General features: G+C 45.6%; 2 protein-coding genes across 13 annotated transcripts in view; one reads left to right on the top strand and one right to left on the bottom strand.

The window, feature by feature from the left end:
- Positions 1-12,744, bottom strand: part of Itp (ion transport peptide) — a 32,019-nt gene extending 19,275 nt beyond the window's left edge. Inside the window, exon 1 of one of the 7 annotated variants that reach the window (XR_013080358.1) lies at positions 7,778-9,036. Coding sequence is in view for 2 of the 7 variants with exons in the window: in XM_076773615.1 (XP_076629730.1) it covers positions 7,778-7,840 (63 nt within the window). In the remaining 5 variants the exon portion in view is untranslated. Of the gene's footprint in view, positions 1-3,242; positions 4,068-4,691; positions 5,562-7,777; positions 9,043-12,244; positions 12,339-12,386 lie in introns of those variants that run through there. The other 6 variants (XM_076773635.1, XM_076773655.1, XM_076773615.1 and 3 more) reach the window with 6 other exon arrangements.
- Positions 1-20,408, top strand: part of LOC143345874 (peroxisomal leader peptide-processing protease-like) — a 43,358-nt gene extending 22,950 nt beyond the window's left edge. For 4 of the 6 annotated variants that reach the window (XM_076773445.1, XM_076773428.1, XM_076773436.1 and 1 more), the window contains 6 exons: positions 16,608-17,334; positions 17,642-17,841; positions 17,949-18,061; positions 18,738-18,933; positions 19,762-20,046; positions 20,269-20,408. In XM_076773445.1, coding sequence (XP_076629560.1) covers positions 16,643-17,334; positions 17,642-17,841; positions 17,949-18,061; positions 18,738-18,933; positions 19,762-20,046; positions 20,269-20,357 — 1,575 coding nt within the window. In that variant the 5' untranslated portion in view covers positions 16,608-16,642 and the 3' untranslated portion in view covers positions 20,358-20,408. Of the gene's footprint in view, positions 1-8,790; positions 8,871-12,934; positions 13,128-16,607; positions 17,335-17,641; positions 17,842-17,948; positions 18,062-18,737; positions 18,934-19,761; positions 20,047-20,268 lie in introns of those variants that run through there. The other 2 variants (XM_076773466.1, XM_076773456.1) reach the window with 2 other exon arrangements.
- The last annotated feature ends 31 nt before the right edge of the window (positions 20,409-20,439 follow it).

Below are 20,439 nucleotides of genomic sequence, written 5' to 3'. Positions count from 1 at the left end.
CAAGAATACCACTAGACTAAACTCGGATGGAAGTACCGATATTATTTATACGGATTTCAGAGTATTCCGCGGATTAAAACGGTCACACGTAGACGCAAATACGGCGGAGTTAACGAGCTTTCGAGTCTATTTTTGAACGGGTGAAGGGGGTGCGATTAAAATCAAACACCGAGGACCGAGCGCTGTTTGAAAAGGCGGGCGTCACGATCTAATGCGATTAATCGCCGCTCCGGCTTGGCTCGTAACACGAACCGTTGTAAAACGCCCGCAGTGGTAAATGCATTCCGTTCTCTTTAAATAGTTTCGAGGGAACGTACGAACTCGACGATCGTAGCGGCCGTTGGTCTAAGAAAAGATCGACACGCCGGTGTTTACGGATCCGCGAGACGCGTTTCCAGAATCGCTTTCAGACCGCGGATGTGACGCAACTTTCGCGCACGCTTTCCAACTATCGCGATCGTGGGTAAATACTGCACAGAGTCCGGGTTATTCTTTCGCGTCTTCGCGCGTCTCCTTTCAAACAGGAAGCGCTGTTCGTGCCGACGCTCGAAATACAGGCTGCCTCACCGATGGCGTCTGTGGGGCCTCTTGGGATTTCCCCGAAATTTTTTAATTTCCAAATTTTATTCGAGCAATAAGACCAAGCAATTTGACTAAAATGGCATTTGTTCCGGACATAGTGTATTAATGATAATTAATTTCTAATTGATCGAAAGTACGAGTAAGTTTACGCGGGAAAATTTAAAATTCCGGCCGGATACGAGGCGAGTCTTCGTGACAGCATTTTGAACAATTAATCTTGAAGAATTAATCTTAGAACGTAGCCTTATCTTTGTTTACGAAACCATCCTAATCAAACACGGTCCATACCGAGATCCGTTACATCGAGTCTCAGAAATAGTCAAGTGCACATCCGACAGATTCTCAAAGCTGTTCTTCGAGCTCGTAACGGTTTGGACCGCGTTTGATTAGGATGGTTTAGTAAATAAAGATAAGACAGCTTCCTTCCAACGTTAATTCCAAAAATCAGGCAAATTTAACGAGACGTGAAATTCGTCAAGTCCCAAGACGGATCCCCAGAAGCGAATTTTAAGCTTCGAGCCCTGTTTTGGAGCATTCGAACGGCGCGGTAAGCTCGAATCGAGGGTTTTGAGGTTTGAAAGTTCGCAAGCCACGGTTGGAGCTTGCGAGAAAACGCACGCGCGAGTTTCTTGAGAGGCGTGTCGCCATCAGCTACAGGTGGTTGTTTCGCGTTCCACCTACTCTTTCTACGACTTCTTCCGTTGCCGTTTCTTATCTTTGCTAATTTCTTTCTCGATAAGCGCGCAGGTATTTCTCCGGTTTGTCCACGCACGCCAAGAATCGCCCGTCGCGTTGATTCCTAATGGATTTCTTGTGATCAAATCGTAAAATAGATCTCAAGTATATTTGTCCACCTATTTCTCGCGATCCTCGAAACTTTAATTTTCATAGTTAATTCTTCTCGATACTTATTAAACTTTTTAATTAAGAAACTTCTCGATATTCAATCAAATTCTATCGCGTTGAATTGGAAATATTGAATAGTTAAGGGGCGATTAAACGCGATCAACGACTGGTCGAATGCAAACGATGGTCACTGGCGCGATAGCTGGCGCGTTATTCTGAACCTTTGATTTCCGCGAACTGTAAACACAGAAGAGTTCTCGCGGCTGGTAAAGCTGTTCCTTGCAAACGTTATCGCGAGAGGTATAAACGATCTACCGAATTCGAGCACACGTGTCCTGGGACAGCTAGAGAAACTCTGGGTAGAATATAAGACGACTTCGCCATTGGTCTCAATTTCGAATCGTGTGAATCGACGATTAAAAAGATGGAAGCTCAAAACTATTATCCAAACATAGTGTTCGTAGAATATTCCACGTCCAATTGACACATTCCTCCGAATTAGCAACGATCGAAGCTAGTTTGCACCTAACAATGACGCTCGAGGACCAAGTCGGACCAACAGTACGAAATAATTCATTAACTGGAAAGTGCCATAAGATTCGAAAATTATATTAACAAGCTATCTGCTATACATTTAGAAATGTAAGTATCGTCAACTACTAGATAGAATCTATAAATAACTAATTTCGAAGATAAACGAGTTTCTGGATAACGTACTGTCTTTTTTCCAAGATGGCGACGACTCCGGACGAAAACGTTAAACAAACGATGCTCGACGATGCTGGGGGATTACGATCTTTTGTCGTTCGAATTTATGACCGGCTCGGGGATCTACGATTCTAGGAAAAATACTATTCGATCTTAAAATAGAAGTTCCCTTGGAGAGGCCGTTCAGGCGGCCCTTCCGTTCTCCATTCGATTCGATTCGACTCGATTCGAATCGTGTCCGAGCAAAAACGATACATCTGCCCGGCGTAGGAACACTGCTGAATTTCTCTCTTCTCCTCCACCTCTTCGTATGTTGGTCTTTCAAGCATGAGTCAACTCGTGTTTGGCCCTCGCTCGTCGGCCCTGAGTAAAAGATTCTCTGAATGAACTCTAAAGATAGAGATCCCCTGCTTCCACTGCTTCTCCCGAGCTTCTTCCCTCTCTTTCTCGTTAACCTTCTCGACGGCATGGTCGAATTCAACGCTCGTCCACGTCCGATTCCGTTTAAACTTTCCGTACCAGACGCCTTTGGATATTCGACGAGCGTTCGCCGCGAACGATCGTCTCGCGTGAAATTCGATCGCGCGATTCGGGAAACTGAACACGGAAACGGATCCACCGGCGACGCTACGGTGCACGGAGGCGCAGAAAAATCGAGGAAACCGAACCACGAGTTTCGGAAAATGTTTACGAAGCGATGGCAAGAGCAATTGTGCAAGAATCGCAGAAACTAACGTAATTTACGGGAACGCAGCGCGAAGGCAGGACTTTAAAAAAAGTAACTCGAGTATTTTAGTCGACGATAAGGAGAACGTTTCTGCCTTCGCGCGGCGTCTTGTTTTTCCTTAGATAAATCGTTACGACCGTAGTATTCGACAAGTGACGCTGAATGAAAACGTTCGTCGGCCCTTGGTCGATTCTCAAACTGCGCAAAGTGTCGATTATATCGGTGCAACGGTGTAGTAAAAAGTCACTTACCGATTCTCTCACGAATAACAACGAGAGCTCGCGTTAAACGAGCGAACAGAGAAGGTGTATCTCGCGTAACGATACTCTGAACTGTCCCACTTGCGGAGTAACGAGCAAACCGTAGAGAAAAGACTTACATTTAACGCTCTTCGCCCCGTCTTTTCGCCTTTCCCCCTTATTAGCCGCCCCGAGGTTCCTTTATCCTCCGTTTTTCGCGACTCCTCCGCGGTTCCACCCCGTTCGTGGCGCAGCTTTTCTTAAATTTCGCACTGTTTTCGACGATCTTTCACCAACCAGGCGGTTTTGCCTCTGGTGTCTTGTCTTCTTTTCCGCTTTCGTTCCTTCCTCTCCCTGCCCTCCCTCCCTCCCGCCCCTTTCTCTCTCTAACTCCCTTCGTGCTCACTCTCACTCACTCTCTCCCTTTTTTCCTACGTTAAATTATTTTTTTTTTATTTTCAAATCGTTTTTTTTTATTATTATTATTCACCCGTCGAACCGATTCACTTCGATGCCAAATAACGGATGAAAAATCGTCCCGTCGGTTAGAATCGACGCGTACGGTTGTTCGTTTTCACGTTCGCCGGTTCCTCGGTAAATTTCATTTTCACGGTGATTACGTTTCTCACTGAACACTTCCTTTTTCGATGGAGATTCCTCAAACGTCGCGGAAGGAAACACGCGAGACAAGTACCACCGCGGAACTGTGGTATCGCGATCTCGAGAAAGGCGCGCGCGCGGCAGAATGCCCGCCCGCCTCCTCGACCACCCACCCCCTTACGGCTCCGACACCGTCGCGACCGTCGGGGCCGAACGACGCGAGATATATCGAAGGACAACCGTTCTCCGACGCGATCCGCCGCGCACAGGTGGGCCGTGCGTGACAATCCGAACAACCGATCGGATTGGCCTTTAAACCATGGGCGAGATTCTCCTCTCGCTTTGGCTTTTCACTTCCTTTACGCCGTTCGTATCACCGTATCTCTGTTTCTCTATTTACCCAGCTACGCTCGTTCGTCTATCCACAACCACCGCAAATTACTAAATCTTTTCACAAGTCGACTTTATCAAACTATGTTTGCACGTATCTTTTTAAACTTTAGCAAACACAATACTCTATTATTTCTTCAATAATTGGTTATACGGAACCGACAAATTGATTATTTAAAAACCCAAGTTTTTTAAATTTAGAGCAGTCTTTTGGGAGTGCTGAAATATTTAAACGCGACCCCTTCATCTATTTCCCGTTTTGAACGAAATTTATATTGAAATAAAAATTGCAAAATTTCAATTTTATTCTAGCCTGAGATACAGTAAAATAGGTGCTGTATACCCATTCTTTAATACTTTGATGTCTATTGACAAAATTGTAAATAATAGATACGTGACTTTAGAGTCACGTTTGGTCGTAAAGGGTTAATTTGTCATGGTAGTATCGTTCGATTTTAGCGAGTAGACGATATATCCGCGTGCCTATCCACCTATCTATCTCTTATTTACCTACCAATCAGCGTATTTGTCCATTTATCTGCCTATATGTTTATATTGTATCTACCATCTACCACACTTTCATAATCTCTTCCACATACCTCCGGGCTGCTCTCTCTTTCACACAGTCAATTCACCCTGCCCCCTCTTTTCCCGAGAGCGCCGTTTCTAGTCGCGCTTCGAAGCTGAATAGTGGCGGAGAGATGCGCCACTCGTGAATGTTCGGAGTCGCGTCAACTATATAGCGCGGACTGTAGTCGCTCGTAATATGGCCGAGTCGCTGACCAATCAGAATCCCGCGTTCTTGTAAACTCCCCCGGCGTTTTCCGCCACCTCCGCCACCTCCACCTCCGTATCCACTTCCACCTTCGCTGCCTCTCGGAACCTCTACAACCTCCGTCGCCTCCCTCGCTGTTGCAACTTTTCTCGTCCTTAATACTTTTGGGAATCGAACCCATAAATCGTACGGGGATCGAAACCGCCATGCACGTTCCTACCGACAGACCTATTTTAAACTATGCTCTCTCGCGACCCCTTTTCACCGACACGAAATTATCGATAAATCGATACTTTTTACTATCCATCGGATTGCTATCGTTCAGAGAAGCTCGTACGAGAATGGAATCGAGGTATTTTTAATCTAGGAAAATTTATCGTGGCCTCTCGAGAGGGGGCATAATTAAGATGAGCGGTGGTACGGAAAGATCTCGAACAAAATATTCCTCCCAGTGCGCCTCGTGGAAGTTTTCGCGAGGAGTATCGTAGACATGGAAAATACTATAATTGCGTAGCGAGAATTTCTATTGTTCGTCGAGATCCGTGTCGGGCTGGTTTTCCCCAAATACTTGGAAACGTTCGTAGGATCGTCGAGCTGCTCTAAAAACCGTCTGGTATCCGTTCGCGTAAACTCGCGTCGCGGTTGCATCAACCAACGACACAGCTGCCTCCATTGCGTCACTGGCCGTCTTATTCTAACATATACCGAGGCTTTTCCTATTTTTCGGCGAGCATCGAACGTGAAAGTTTCGTCCATCGCGATATTTCTCAAACAAGAGATACCAATCCAGAGCAGCGAACCGATTCCTTTATAAACAACTAAATGTAAATGTTGCAGACTGTGATAAACAGTAATAATAATAATCACTGTACGATTATATGCTTTTGTGTACAAATAATATATTCTGATATCTATTTCAATTAATATTTGGTGGAATTTAATTTCGACCATTTTCAAAGACAAATGTTCTTTCTCTCCGTTGATAAAGAACTAAAAAGCATATAATTTCGTGGACGTATATATATGTATACACACGTTAGCATAGTTCTAACAGAGAATGATTGGTAACTTCCGAACCGGAAGTGCAGAGGGGGGCTGGAACCCCGAAAAGGCACAACTTCTAGCCAAGACCTTTCGAACGACACCTAACTTGTCTTCTTTAGAGCAGATCGCAATAAATATTCTCTCGAATATTTTGAAATTATATCATCTAATTAAATGTACCATGAACAAAACAATTTCTCACAACGCAAGAAGTTTGCAAACCCGAGACACGAGGGATATTTAATTTCGATACTGTTTTTTAACGCTAGATTTACGGGCATTGATCGCACGTATATTTATCGATACCTTTCACGTTGACAATTACCTTAACACATTAACGACGGGGCATTTTTATTAAAATTTTTTTCTTGTGTTATCGGAGAAATTACTAGAAAAACACACGAATACTCATTTCCCGTCGGTAATGTGTTAAAATACAATTTTTCTTTTTAATTAGAATGTGTATTCACGCCATTGGATCAATCAAATTCAACATAGGTTGTTAAACAATAATATTTACGCGTTCTGCAATTTTAAACATGGAATCTGTCATCCGTCGAACTGACGGCTTCCGTAAATCTAGCGTTAAACAGTAGTTGCAAATATAAAATGACGAGATTGAATTAAAATTTAAATCATCAAGCGCCATATAGCGACTATGCTTCGAGGAACTCGATTATCCACATAGAATTAGAATTTTCAATGTCAAATTATACTAATGTCCGATTAAAATGCAACGATATTATTCCCAATAATGGACGTTGCACGATCAAGAAAAAAGATTCCGTTCAAAGATCGAAGGGTGCTCCGAATTTTCGTGGGAGCTCGGAAATCGTATCTTCCCGTTCCTCGAGCGTGCTTCTCGGTTTATTTTGCCAGATAACAAGAGACAAAATCGCCAAGGTGGAACAATTCGTTGCGTAACGCGACGGATCCCTCGCGACGCTCTTCTCGCGGACTCGTTAACGAGAGTAGTGTTTTTTTATCCGCCAATGATTCATTACACACGCGAAGTAGATCCATTGAGACGAGTCACGTCCGACTACGTATCGTCGGGGCCAGATAGCAATTAAAACGATTACGTCTCGTTCCGCGCGTCATCGGCGCAACAGGTTAATAGCTTCAAATGGAATCGTGAAATCGTGAAGTTGCACATTCCTCGTGAGAATAATTCCGTGAAATATGATCGGACGTTATTCGGGGACCCCGTATTGCGCGAAGTCGCGCTACGTACGCCAACGCGAACCGAAAGCACATGTACTCGAATCTCGCCGTACGCCAACATTGCCAACGCACGCCACGACACGAGCACATGTCCCTCCGTTTGCCTTCCTTCTTTCGTTTGTACACGGCTTTGGGAACGATTAAAGCGTTCACCGACGAACAAACGGTTCGAAAAGTTCGTCGAAATTTAGGTCGAGGGTGAGGGGTACACTAGATCTTCTAGATGCCGCGAATTTCAAAAATGGCTTCTGAGATTTTGGAGAATGCAATTTCGGTATACTTTGTCGACTGATGTTAATAAGGAGTCGTGAAGAGTCATCGGAGTCGCCATATCTGAGTGAAACAAAGTTGAGCATGTTTCGAGGTCGACGCGAGAGACCACCTTAGCGGGAGCAACGGCTCGTGCTAATAACGGGTCCCGTAAACAGTCATCGGAGAAACCATATTTGAGTGAAACAAACTCGAGCATGTTTCGAGGTCGACGCAAGAGATCACCTCGGTTGGGGCGACGTCGTCTCGGGAAATCGACTGGTCTTACGGTGGATGCGGTTTCGAGCGCGTTTCTTTCACTTTTCCGCGAACGTCTCGGTCGGTCTCTCGGTTCGGGTTAGGTTCGCGCGAGCATTCACTCTCGAAACTCACGTAGCGGATCGCAAAGTTGACACGGCTTCTCGTAACGCGGCGGCGACGGTCGTTGTCCCCCATGGTGGATTGTACGCGCCGGCGGCAGCTTCATCTCCCTCGACGAGCACCGTGTCGGATCAAAATCGGCTGATCCCGTCGTAAGCTCAAGACAACATCGTCATCGATCAAGAGGGCCCAACGAGAGACTCGATAGTCGCACGGTCTCGCCGCGAAACGGTGTATACGTGGATCCCGATAAGGTCTCTGGGCCTTATTTGGCCACCTCCGCGCACTCGTCACTATTTCAATCGATGGTTTTCTCAAAAATCTTAACGGCTCGGTTGCATAACGGCAAACTTTGCCACGATCGACGACTGTCAACACGCGAGGAGGAGCTGATGGGTTTAATGTCTGTATCCGTGCCAGTCAGTACACACGCTCCAACTAATCTTCTCACACGCTCGAGCTTAACGTCGGCTGGCTGAGTCTCCTCGTACCAGCCGAATCGTTGAATTCGTCGTGCACTAAATCACACAAGTCTGTCTCTGGCCCGACACCTGCTCCTCCCTTTTCTACGCCTCTCTACGTATCCTCCTTAACGCAGCTTCCTTTTTTTTCTCATCTACCGTCTCTCTCTCTTTCTCTCCGATCCCGCGACACGCCGTCCCGAAACTTTATTTCTGGAACGTCGGGACGGAAACGCGCACAAAAAGCCCCCCCTGGGTCCGGGAGGAACGATTTTTTCCCCGGACTCCTATCCCTCGCCGCGTCCGTCTCCGATCACTTCGCGCGGTATCGGTCCGATCGGCGATAACGCCGCGATCTTTCGGTCGTGGGAGGCGTTCGCGAGGAGAAAACGCTCTCGCGGCCGCGGGAGAAAGGAAACCCGTAATCGCGCGGCGAACGATCGTCGTGTCGGAGAAAATACGGTCGACGTGCGAGAGAAACACGCGGTTGGACACAAATTTATCAGTTTCAGAGCAAAGAGCAAAGCATCGGTGATAGAGTGGACAATCTCGGTGAATACTGACTACTCGGACTGGCCGTGTAGGGCTGCGAAGCACGCACACGCTTCGCCATCCTTTTCTGTTACGGCCGAGCCCCTCTGTAGGTACGACTACCACTTAACGCGAATGGACGGTTAAAAGACCCTCCTGTACGAGTCAAGCGGCCACTCGAAACGACTACGATCAGCCTAGGTTCCTCTTGCGCGCAACCGTTCATTGCTACACCCTCCCCCCTACCCCGATACCTACTTTCCTCCCACCCTCCCTCATCGCCCTTTCCGACGTACCTCCGCACGCGCGTGTTCCCTCGCGGTGCACCGTGTCGTCTAACGACCAAAAGGTTACTCCATTTGCTCGCGTCGTCGACGATTCGCTCACGAAATTTTTCGGCGACGTCCGAACCGAAACCTCGGACGTCCGAGATATCGTCTGCCATCGAACTTCGCAGACCCACGCCTGGGAACTATTCTCTACGATCCATACGCGACACCACCGAAGTACGAAATTCTCGGTACGTCCGAGATTTTACATTGCCGAGAAACACGTGACACGATCGTATCGACGCTATCTGAAGTTATTGGCAACGCTTGAATCGAAACTTCGGACGTCCGAGATTTTCGGTACATCCGAGATTTCGTTTCTAATCGAACTTTACAGACCCACGACTAGGAACTCCTGCATACGATCTATATACGACGCTATTTGAAATTATTGGTGAAGTCTGAGTCGCAACTTCGGACGTCCGAGATTTCGTTAACCGAAGCTGCCCGAAATTTTCGACGATATTTGTGTATACGAGGAAAGAATCGCATTAGGAAAGTATTTATAATGGGAATACGCACGACGTATGCGAATATATACAGGGTGTTCGGACACCCTTGGGAGGGGTTTTAATGGGGGATTCTGGAGGCCAAAATAAGACGAAAATCAAGAATACCAATTTCTTGATGGAGGCTTCGTTAAACAGTTATTAACAATTAAATTAAAAAATTTCAAATTGTTCTGGAAAAATTATTTTCGTGTGCGGGGGTCAATTACAATCATTTTTGGTGAATAGATATACCCCCGAAATCTTACCCATTTTCGAGAAAAAAATTCAGTACGGTCAGAACTTTAAACGTTAATAACTGTTTAACGAAGCCTTCATCAACAAATTGGTATTCTTGATTTTCGTCTTATTTTGGCCTCTAGAATCCCCTATTAAAATTTTTCTCAGGGGTGGCCAAACACCCTGTATGTATATATGTATATAGTGTGATTCATTCAGAACGCTGTATACGAGTCAATTATGATAGATGGGAGTCTAAGAGCCAACATCGTGATTGCAAGTGTTAACAAAGACAATAATCCGATCTATTGGATCTCCAGTGCCATAGGTCGAAACTCCTATCGCGAAACCCTGTACTCGTAATTAGACCGAGTGGAAATTTGATTTTAAGTCGCGTCGAAACTTCGTACGTCCGAGATTTCTTATCCGATCCGGCGAACTTTCGCGACTAACGACTGGAAAATTACCGTATCGTTCGGGAATCGTAATTACCGATATACGATAAGAAGTTGGAAGTTTTCAGCGATACACGAGATTTCGAACGTCCGTGATTTCGTTCACGATCGACGGCGGACCGAATGACTTCCGTGTCGTCGAGAAACCGACCGCCTTGAAGACTTCGTTACGAAGAACGATACATCCGCTCCACGTTCGATAAAAATTCTTGATCGACCCGGGGAATCGGCGATCGATGCTGGCAGCGTCGAATTAACGATCGCCGACGAACTGGTCGTAAGAGTCTGAACGTCTGGGGCAACGATTCTAAGGAAGGAAAGGTGTTTAATAAGAGAAAAGAGAAACGGGAGAAAGAGAGAGTGTCCTTTTCCGACAAACGTACCACGGTGGGACGCTATAAATAACTCAGCAACTTCTCTGAAAACGGAAAGTAGCTCGCCTTCGAGTTCCGTAGCAAATTCCCAGAATAGCTTTCTGGATCGGTGTTCGGTCGGTCGGTCGGCCGCTTGTTTCCACCACTCTCGATTATCGTTCGAAACCAATCGAGAGCACGATTTTCGTTTCAACTTGTTGTACGATTAGAGTTTCCAAGAACGAGCCAATATTTGTTAGTCTTTAGTACCGGTTTTTGGTAGACGTATCTTCTTCTTGCACTTGCCAATTCGAGCAAAAGAAACTATCGATCAAGATTAAGATTAAAGTTTTGCGTTAAGGAAATTCCTCGAAGCGTCGACCCAGGGAGCCATCATAAATTGAAACTAAGATGTCTGACTAATACCGTCCATCTTTCACTGCCACAAGCAATAGCAAACCAAGTTAACCCTCTGCAACCCCTTTGAATATCTACTGTCTATAATCCATATTTGTTGTCCCTTACAAATTACATAATTTGTACTAAGGGGTTCCCGTTAACGAATGAAAAATAGTAATATTCATCTACACTTTTTAAGTCTAATTTAATCCCAGTATCGGTATCGATTGTGATTTCAGTACAATTATTATAAGACATCTTTTCGCTAAGTTAGAATAGTCTTCTCAAGTTCGTACTGGGAAGAAGAAACAGGATAGACTCGATAAACAACCAGTCCTTCGTTATTCGATAGAGATCGTTGGCTCTGTCTCCCTCCTTTTCTTCCTCGCCCGCTACTTTCGACCCTCTCTATTCTCTGTCCATCTAACTCTCGATAGAATTACGCGCAGGCCTCATCATCGGCATTGTTAACGCCGACCTTCGTCATTGGGTCAAGATCGCGCATATTCGCGGTGTCCTTGAGTTTCGTGAACATCAAACGGACCCGACAAGGGTAGAAAAATTTCGAGACGCCATCGAGGCCTGTGCCCGAAAAGCGTCGAAAAGTTTTCCGATCGAGCATGAACTACGAGCGCGTGTTTTCGTCGACAAACGAGTCCCCCGAGCACGGTCGAAACGCTGACGATATCGTTCTCGCGCGACCGTGCCAAGATGCAATTGATGTAAATTAAAGTAACGATTAGAGGAAGCGACAGAACTTCATTCCGTTCGCCGAGGCAGACAGCTGGACGTTACACGCGCTACGGGCTCCGCTTATTCGCTCGACCGTTCGTTCGTTGACGGTCTCCGAAATGGAACGCGACCACAAACAACCGAACGGAGAGGAACGTCGAAGGGAACGGTAGTAGCGCAATTTCATTTTCCTCGCGGATCGCGTACGGCTCGCCTCTCGTCGCTCGATAGAAACGAAACGCAGCCTTTAAATCACGTTATCGGCATTACTCTTCTTTTCCAAATACTGAATTCGAATACCGGTACGAGAAGATACATGGGAATCGCAGTCGTTACGTTTCTCTACGGTTCGAAGGAAGCTTTCGTTTCAATTCGACCCGACCCGACCCGACTCGTCCGGTTTCGTCGCTCCGTTCCCTGGTCACGACACGCGACACTCGACACTCAGACACACGACACTCGACACTCGACACTGAACACCGAGGACGTACCCGGAGCTCGAACACGACGGGCAAACTGCGAACGGTGGAAAATCGTTTCGAAAACCGGGCCCGAAACTCGGGGGCCGGGCACGAGGCGAGTAGAAACGTGTGTTTTACCGGTGTTTAGGAATCGGTACCCCGTTGGACGTACCTTGATCTGCTCTTCCTTGAATGGCAGCAACGGCAACCACGAATAGATTCCTTCTGATCCGGGCGTCGCGGCGTTCCGCGTCTAATATACACCTCTCGGCGGGTGTTCCGTTGCGCGCGTCCTTCTCTTTCAGGGGGAACCCCTTTCTGCGCCACCCCTTCGGCTCGCCCAGAGAATCGCCGCGTTATCGCTGCCCCCCGGTCTCTCTGCTCCGTAGTCAGTCGTCCACGGCTGCGGTGCCATCAGCTGCCCGCCTAATTGCGAACAGGCAGAAATAGAGCCTGCAATCTTCCTCCTTGCGAATAACGAGTCGCCGACGTCTTTCTTCGTCGTCCAGACTCCTTATTTTTCCGTCTCTGCTTCCCTCCGACCCCCCCACCCTTAACGCTTTCCCTCGTTTCCCTCTTGGCCTGCTTCACGCCCTTTTCAACCTTTCAATTTTCCCCTGTCGTTTTCGCTCGTTTCGTCGCGATTCAACGCGGAGGCGCGAGTACACGCGCGCAGCGTCGCTCCTCCGGCCACGTTTCGAGAATCGAACGGAGAGAGGGGACGGAAACGTGGGCGTCGCGGAGACAACAAAAGATAGTTGATCAACGACAATTTTAGGATACACGTGGAACGCAACGACGGAGAAATTGCCTCGGGTACACGTGCCGTCGCGTCGCGTCGCGTTCGTATCGCCTCGGAGGCTGAGGGTGCCGGACCACGCTGGGGCACGCCACGGATCGGCCACGACGCTAGGTAAATCTCGCTCACTATCGATCCTACTACGTTCATTCGATACCGCCTATCGATTTATATCTTAAGTTTTAACTCTCCGGTATCGATTTTCGATAACGATAACGATACTATCGACGACGTTCCATCGATTCGATATCAAAGTACTCGATAGGAAGCATCGATATGTATCGAAATTTTAAGTACTTGGTACTTCAGAACTTAAAAATTAAACTGCAGTTAACGTTCCTCTTGCGTAGATGAACTACTCTTGAGCTTCTGCTTCTGTTTCGAATCTTGAAGTGTTAGTGTTATTCCCCTTGAACACATCGTCGGCATCTGTATGGAGAAAACAGTATCAATATCTTATCATTGTTATTAAGTTCTGCAAGTCTCAGATTTAATAGCAACAATATAAGGTTTCCCAATAAGAGCGATATGACTTTCAATCGTCGTAGCTGCTATATTGTATTATAATCTTGTTATATCTCACGATGGTTGCTGCAGAGACGAATTCAAGGATCCGTTACACTATGAGATTCAATGATTAAAAAGGACGGAAATACCCTGAGCAAGGTATAGTAGCTGTATCTCGTCGCTACTAGTAAAGGGACAACTATTTTTTAGTCCAACGTATGTAACCCACAGTCACATTCCGATTAGGGTTGAGTAAGTCTTCATCTACTAACAAAACAACAATGTTTTCCATGCTAGTGTTTCTGCAATAGAACTAGAAGGTGTTCCCAAGTTATAGCTATTTTTATACTCCAGTAATACGCAATTGCTCACCATCGCAACAAGTGTTAAAAATGGCCGCCATTCGGCCTAAATACGAACCTGCAGAATTCGTGTCACGAAGATCTCCGTGTTTCAAATATTTTGGATGTTTTGTCGGATTAGTTGGCAACCTTCTTTAATGGGTACGGCCAAAATAAAAATCAAGCAGATTTAAATCTGAGGAACGAGGAGGCCAGACAATAGGTCACGCAGGAACTATCCATCTGTTAGAACACTGTCTGGCTACTTGGCTGAAATAGGACGATGCATCATCATGCATAAATCGCATACGACGTACAACATCTAATGGAACATCTTTCAATAATTCATGCAATTGATTACTCAAGCAATTGGCATAAGATTGGCCTGTTAGTCTTCCATTGAGAGAAACACGGAGTCATCGAACATTGTTTATAAACAGTTTAATAGAATCAATTATACCGATTCTGATTGCGATTAAGAATCGTCGGGATACAAAAATGACCACAGCTTTCTCCATTGTTTTTGTGCCCCCAATCGCGGGTTCCGAAACGATACACCTTGTGTATTAAGCATGTAATTAAGAAGACTTTTAATATAACATGATATAATCTTCAAAACTGACCCAGCTCCACCGACGGTTAAAGATAAAATAACTGATCGATGAACACAAGACCCAATCAACGTTCACGCCCAACTCGGGGCTTGATTAGAAGATCGAAACTTCCCCTGTGATCAAACCGAGGACGTGCCTGGAAATAGCCAAGCAAAATATTTTTGGACAAAATTACAGATTTCACGTCTTCGAACGTCCTCTGTTGAGGCCACGGTTAACGTATACAGAATGATTAAAAGAGGGTCCAAGACCTTAGGGGCTCGCTTACCAGGGGTAGCAAAAAATGTTTAATTAACATAGACACCTAAAATTAATTCTACCGATATAATACACTCTCGTTAGACGTAGCGTTAAAATATTTGTCGCTGTTCTAAAGTAATTGTACGTCTGGCGCTCGCGGCGTAAATGGCAATGACCAAAACGAATTTGACACGCCCGCTGTGCAGGAATACCGCGAGTTTTCCATCGCTGCGCGGGTAACATTCTTCGAAACGCTTTGAAAGTCTCTGTTCTGTCGTAATATGCACTTTCCACGACCAGTTAGGCACGTACTCCGCAGTAATTGACTCGTACCGATAGTCAACGCGCGGCCGAGCTCCGACGACTCTATCGGGACTCAATTATAATTCAACGATGTTCAACGTTGCGTATCCCCGTTGCAAATTACTCGTGGCGTGGTACTTTTTCTCCTCAAGGATGAATAAAAAGAGTAGTCGAGTTAACGGCACCTACAAGTTAAAGGTTCCTTTTTACTAAACAGATCCACAAACATAATTTTAATTATTTAATTGTTCCTCGAGAAATTCTTTGGCGTCCTTGTTATCGCGCAAAACAAAATGGCGCGTCGTCTTCGAGTTCCGTTACCTCGACTCCGTTACATTGGACTCGATAACAAAGCTGTCGGTATTTTATTATTACACTCGTAACCGTTCCAAAACGATCTAGAGCGAAAGAAAGAACAAAACAGATATCGTTGATCGTTGTTACGAATATCTGTAAATATTAAGTGCGCCATACCGATGAAAAGGAAGCATTAGCGAGCAGGTATTGCTCCCGTGTGGCTTGCATGCACGTGCAAATGCGAATCTACTCTCCTTTTATTTCAATACCGGCGCTGCTGCCACGCTGTCTAGGCGTCTAACTTGAATATATTTGCCTTTCCTTTCTCCTCTTTAACTTCCTTCCCTTCTTCTTTCCATCTTCTCTTCGATATCGCTTTTTCAATCCACTTTTCTCGCCGCTACCTGCTTCGCCATGGACGACCCGTTCAGCTTTTCAACGTCCGATAAGCGATACTCGCTCTTGCTAAAAACAATCATTGCACTTTGCTTCTCAGTAATTTTTAAACGCTCGTTGAAATTGATTCTAGAATGTTTGCTCGATGAAGCAAAGTAACGCAGAATTTCCTTATCGAATTTATTTTAGATACGCTCGCAAGAGCAAAAGAAAGATATGAGAAACTCTATAGAAGATCTATATTTGGAGTGGCTATAATTGTTGGATTTCATTTGTTTTCATTGCCTCGACTCTTTTCCCCGAGGTTGATCTAATTTGTTTCTTTTCATCTGACGCTTTTCATTAGATAATTCTCCTTGACTCCTTTCTCCTATCGTTTGTCGAGATGCCGCGGTTACCAGAAATGACTTCTCGATAAGACGATCCTATTTTCTCCCCTTTGCCTTGCCCAGAGATAATGGATCGCTCGTTAGTCTGGCGACACAATACACGCGCACGTATACGCGTCAGGGTACATTTAGCGACTGCCCACATAGTCATTGTCACGATGTCCGTTCGTTCCTTGATTATTTCGTTTTTTTAATAATTTTACAAACGTATGTGTTTGCTGATTAGTTCGATGTTTCTATCAGGAACAGTTAGACGCATAAGCATACGTGAAATTCTCTTCGCGAAGTCATGAGACAACAATGGCTCGCTCGGGAAGGGTACAAGGAAGCAATTACGATTCCCTGTTATAAATATTAATTATTTAACGCTTCCTCCTTCGCCTGGAAATTCCTAGGGAAACCTTACAAAAATATGGGAGGAAGAATTTCTGGGTACTCAACTCTAACACTATGTCCAAGTTAAACCAACGATAACTTACAACTACCTTCTATTTCTTTTTTTTTTAGAATAAATCTTGAGATCAAAAGATAGAGCCAGCATCATGCACACGCCTAGAAGCGTTTTCATAACATTTTCATCCTCCACGGAGACTCCGACGCTGTTTTCGCAAGGCTACTCTGGTATCTCGATTGCAAAAACTTGGGTTCTCGCCCACGGCTCCATGTTGGCTTCCATCTTGCAACGATCCAGCAACCTCCACGACTTCGTGGCCACCCTGAATCCAGGAGAATTAACGACGCTTCCAACGTTGGAGTCGATCGACGATTTGACTTTCCTGATCTATCGTAGTCGTTCGCCAACCGTGTCAGGAAAACTGTCAGCTATTTGGAAATGTCCACTTTTGAAGGACACGTTGGAGGACTCGTTCGAAAGTTGGAGGTTTCAAGACGAGCACAGATTCGACCGTCTTTTGCTACCGATTTTCTTGCTGATCGAGTGCGAACAGGGACTGGTATCCGAGTTTCTCGAAGGCGAAGAAGACAAGGAAAAGGAGGTGAAAACGAGGATCGACAAAACCTTACACGCGTTCGCGAAAGAAACGACTGTCTGCAGGCCTGTTAAAGGATCCACCGTCGAAATCGTTTCCACGCCTTTTGGGAACGCCTTCTTCGCCGATACTGTGAGCCGTGGGATCGTTGGAAATTTACTGGGAGTCGAGGAATGCCTCATCCTGATGGACGCGACTGTTTTCCCAGGATGCGAGGGTGGTCCTGTGTACCTGGTCAATAACCGGTAAACTTTTCTCCAATTGTTCTAAAAGAAGAAGTCCAAAATGGGTGTTCTTGAGAACATGAGTAATGGCCAAGCCCAACGGGACATTCTTCCCTAATCTAGACAATTACCTTACATATTAACACCTAAATAAGCACGTTGCCCATCTCTGATGGAGGCTCGTAGTTTAAAAAGTTCTGTATTAACGCGATCAAGATCGTTCTCCTTCTGGCCCGACTTTCTTTACCATTTTTGGTTCATCTGGTACGCCTATTAATTGTGTTTCCGTTTCGCGATCCCGACCGGCCTTGCAACATATTCCACAAAGCGGCCGTAAAAGTATCTGCGGCATGGTAATCGCATCGTTGAGCTGGTGCCGTGGAGAATGGGTCGACTATACTTTCGCAGTGAATTTGCTACCGTCGTTGAAGCAGATCGTTCAGTGCCGAGTCATACGAGATGAATCTCGATGTTTGGCCTCTGCGGTTCTCCCTTTCACCCGACGGAATAATCGCAACGGCGAAATCGGTATGTAAGGCACCTTTCCGTGTTTCCATTCGATTCACGTGTTTCGCGATTTCCGTTCACCGCGAGCCAACCGTCGCTTTACGGAAAATCATTGATCCGTCTGTTAGATACCCTTGAAAGAAGCGTCGTGATAGTGAGATGCGGACCAAATTGGGGCACAGGCATCCTCGTGGACAAACGGACAGGAACTTTCATAACTTGCGCTCACGTCGTCTCCCAAGTACGTATTTTTCTTTTTAAATCGCCTCCGTAAACTTCGCTACTCGCAAGGGCGGATCCACAGGATAGCAACGGGGACAGATCATTCAAGAAATGATGAAATATTAAGAAAATTTATTATCTGTTTTACATTACGCTCTAGAAACTTTTCAAAGTATAAGTTTGTACAAGTAAATAATTCTACTATATGTAAGTTGTACCCTCTTGAAGGCTTCGACACTCGCGTAATGGACTTTTCTAAGTATCTGATACAATGGGTCCATGGATAACGATGGTTACTCGGGTTTACTCTTTATATTAAGGTCATGCACACTATCGGTTTCGTTTCGTTGCCGAGATAAACATTGTTTATGTTGGTTTCGAGAGTGGGGATAAACAGTTGCCATGAAGGCAAAGCTTGTGCATAGCATTCAGTCCACGTATTAGTCTTCATTACCAAATGAATCATTTGGTACGAGATAAATGTGTACGATACTCTTTGCTCGGTATGACCTGTCGAACATGTGGACGTACGAATGCACATAGTTTTACACGTAAAACTTAACAGGAATTATACTTGTAACTACCGCTCATTAATATTAGTTAATTTTTAGATTATTATAATCAGTTCTTTGCGAGTATCGAAGGGAGCAGTGCTTATGAATAGCGAGTACATTCACTGTTTCACTCATCATCAGGAACAAGAGCGAACGATCGAGCTTGCCACGTACATTAAGTCTGGAGAAGGTAAATCCGAGTGGTTTGCACGGGCGAAGTTGATCTACAAAACGCCAGACAACAGGCCTTACGATATCGCCGTGTTGAGGATCGACTCGAGGAGCAAACAACCCTCGTTAAAGGCCATCAACCTGGCCAGTGGGCCTGCGAATAAGGGTAAGATAATGGTTTTGTAATAATAATTCATTGTGTGGGGTATCGTTCTAAAGTTAACGAGTGTCCAGCGACCCCGCATTCGTCACACTAAAGTCATGCAGTTTACGAGCCCGTATGTCGTGCATCTCTACTTTAAATCGATAGAGCCATTACACGACGACGCGGAAAAAGCTACAGAAGAAAGGCTAGGGGTGGCTGTCGAGCGTCGTCCATTATCTTCGTCGAAACGCTTGTAATACAAAACGATAAAACGACACGGTATTCCGTATCGAACGCAGTCGTTCATATTAACAGTTATCCATCCGGTTATATCGAGGCTCGTGGTCCTCCTTTGTAACGCACCTACACCGCTGGAGGTTATTCCGGCTGGTTAACGGTAATGACAATAAGAATTAAGAATGTAGGGAGATCGACGCGGACACGGCGACATCGCGGCGCCGAGCGTTGCAAGGGACAACACTGACCTTCTTTCATCGGCGGAAAAATAACTAGGTCTAAATTGGGCCAATTGATCATTGGGGGTGGAATCGACGTTTCGTCAGCGGTGAATGTCGAACGAATGTCGTGGCGGTCTCTTCCACCGCCTATCCGTCCTCTTTCTCGCTGCCCCTTCGACGTTCCTTCGCTCGCCTTTCAATCGAGTCTAATGAGCATCCATTGTCAACAACTACAAATTAGGTAGAAAACTACTAGCCGAGCCAACGGGATTCCGTTCGACGCGTGGAAGGATACGTCTCTCTTGAATCGAACATATCGTATATTTTAACGCGTTACAGTCTTCCTCGTTACTAGCGTGCCGGCTTCGTTACACGGACAATTTGTCCACAGGCGAGCAAATACTTTCGATTGGATTTCCATTTTCTTCGAAAGGCAGAGCCACCGTCAGCAACGGGGTGGTGTCGAAGGCATCGGATTTCATGCTCCAAGCGAATTGTTGCGCTCAAAGCGGGGCTAGCGGCGGGCCCATCGTACGACGAGCTACCTTCGAGATGCTGGGGATGATCGTCTGCACCACCGCTTCCTCGAACGGTTCCACCTTGTATCCGCGGCTGTGCATGGCGATACCTATTACCGTTTTGAAAGAGCCATTGAACAACTATTTACGAACCGCTGGTAAATATGTGCGCATCGAGGGGGAGTCTTTTCAATTCTTCGAATCGAAAAAATCTAGACGTTTTTAATTAACAATAACGTCGAACCTAGTAAGAATTACAAACATTACTTAAATTTAAGGCTTGAAAATTGGGAAGACCCCTTATGTTCTCTGTATCCTTTTACTTGTGTAAGTTTCTGCTTCTCTGTTAATAACAGCGAGCATTTCCGCTTGATTTTCAGATCCTAAAACGCTCGAAAAGCTAACGCAGCACGATGTGAATATTGAAGCAACGTGGAACCTCCGTCCTTTTCTTTCTTCACATATATGACATACACATTTTAAGTGTCTACTCTAATCTGTTCATTCGTAATTGCGAGCAGATAAGGCGAGTAGATAATAATGAATTTTTG

Source organism: Colletes latitarsis, chromosome 2 (genome assembly GCF_051014445.1).
Source record: "Colletes latitarsis isolate SP2378_abdomen chromosome 2, iyColLati1, whole genome shotgun sequence".
NCBI classification, from domain to species: Eukaryota; Metazoa; Arthropoda; class Insecta; order Hymenoptera; family Colletidae; genus Colletes; species Colletes latitarsis.
Note: the sequence above shows the minus strand (reverse complement) of the source record. Positions and strands in the feature narration are given on the sequence as shown.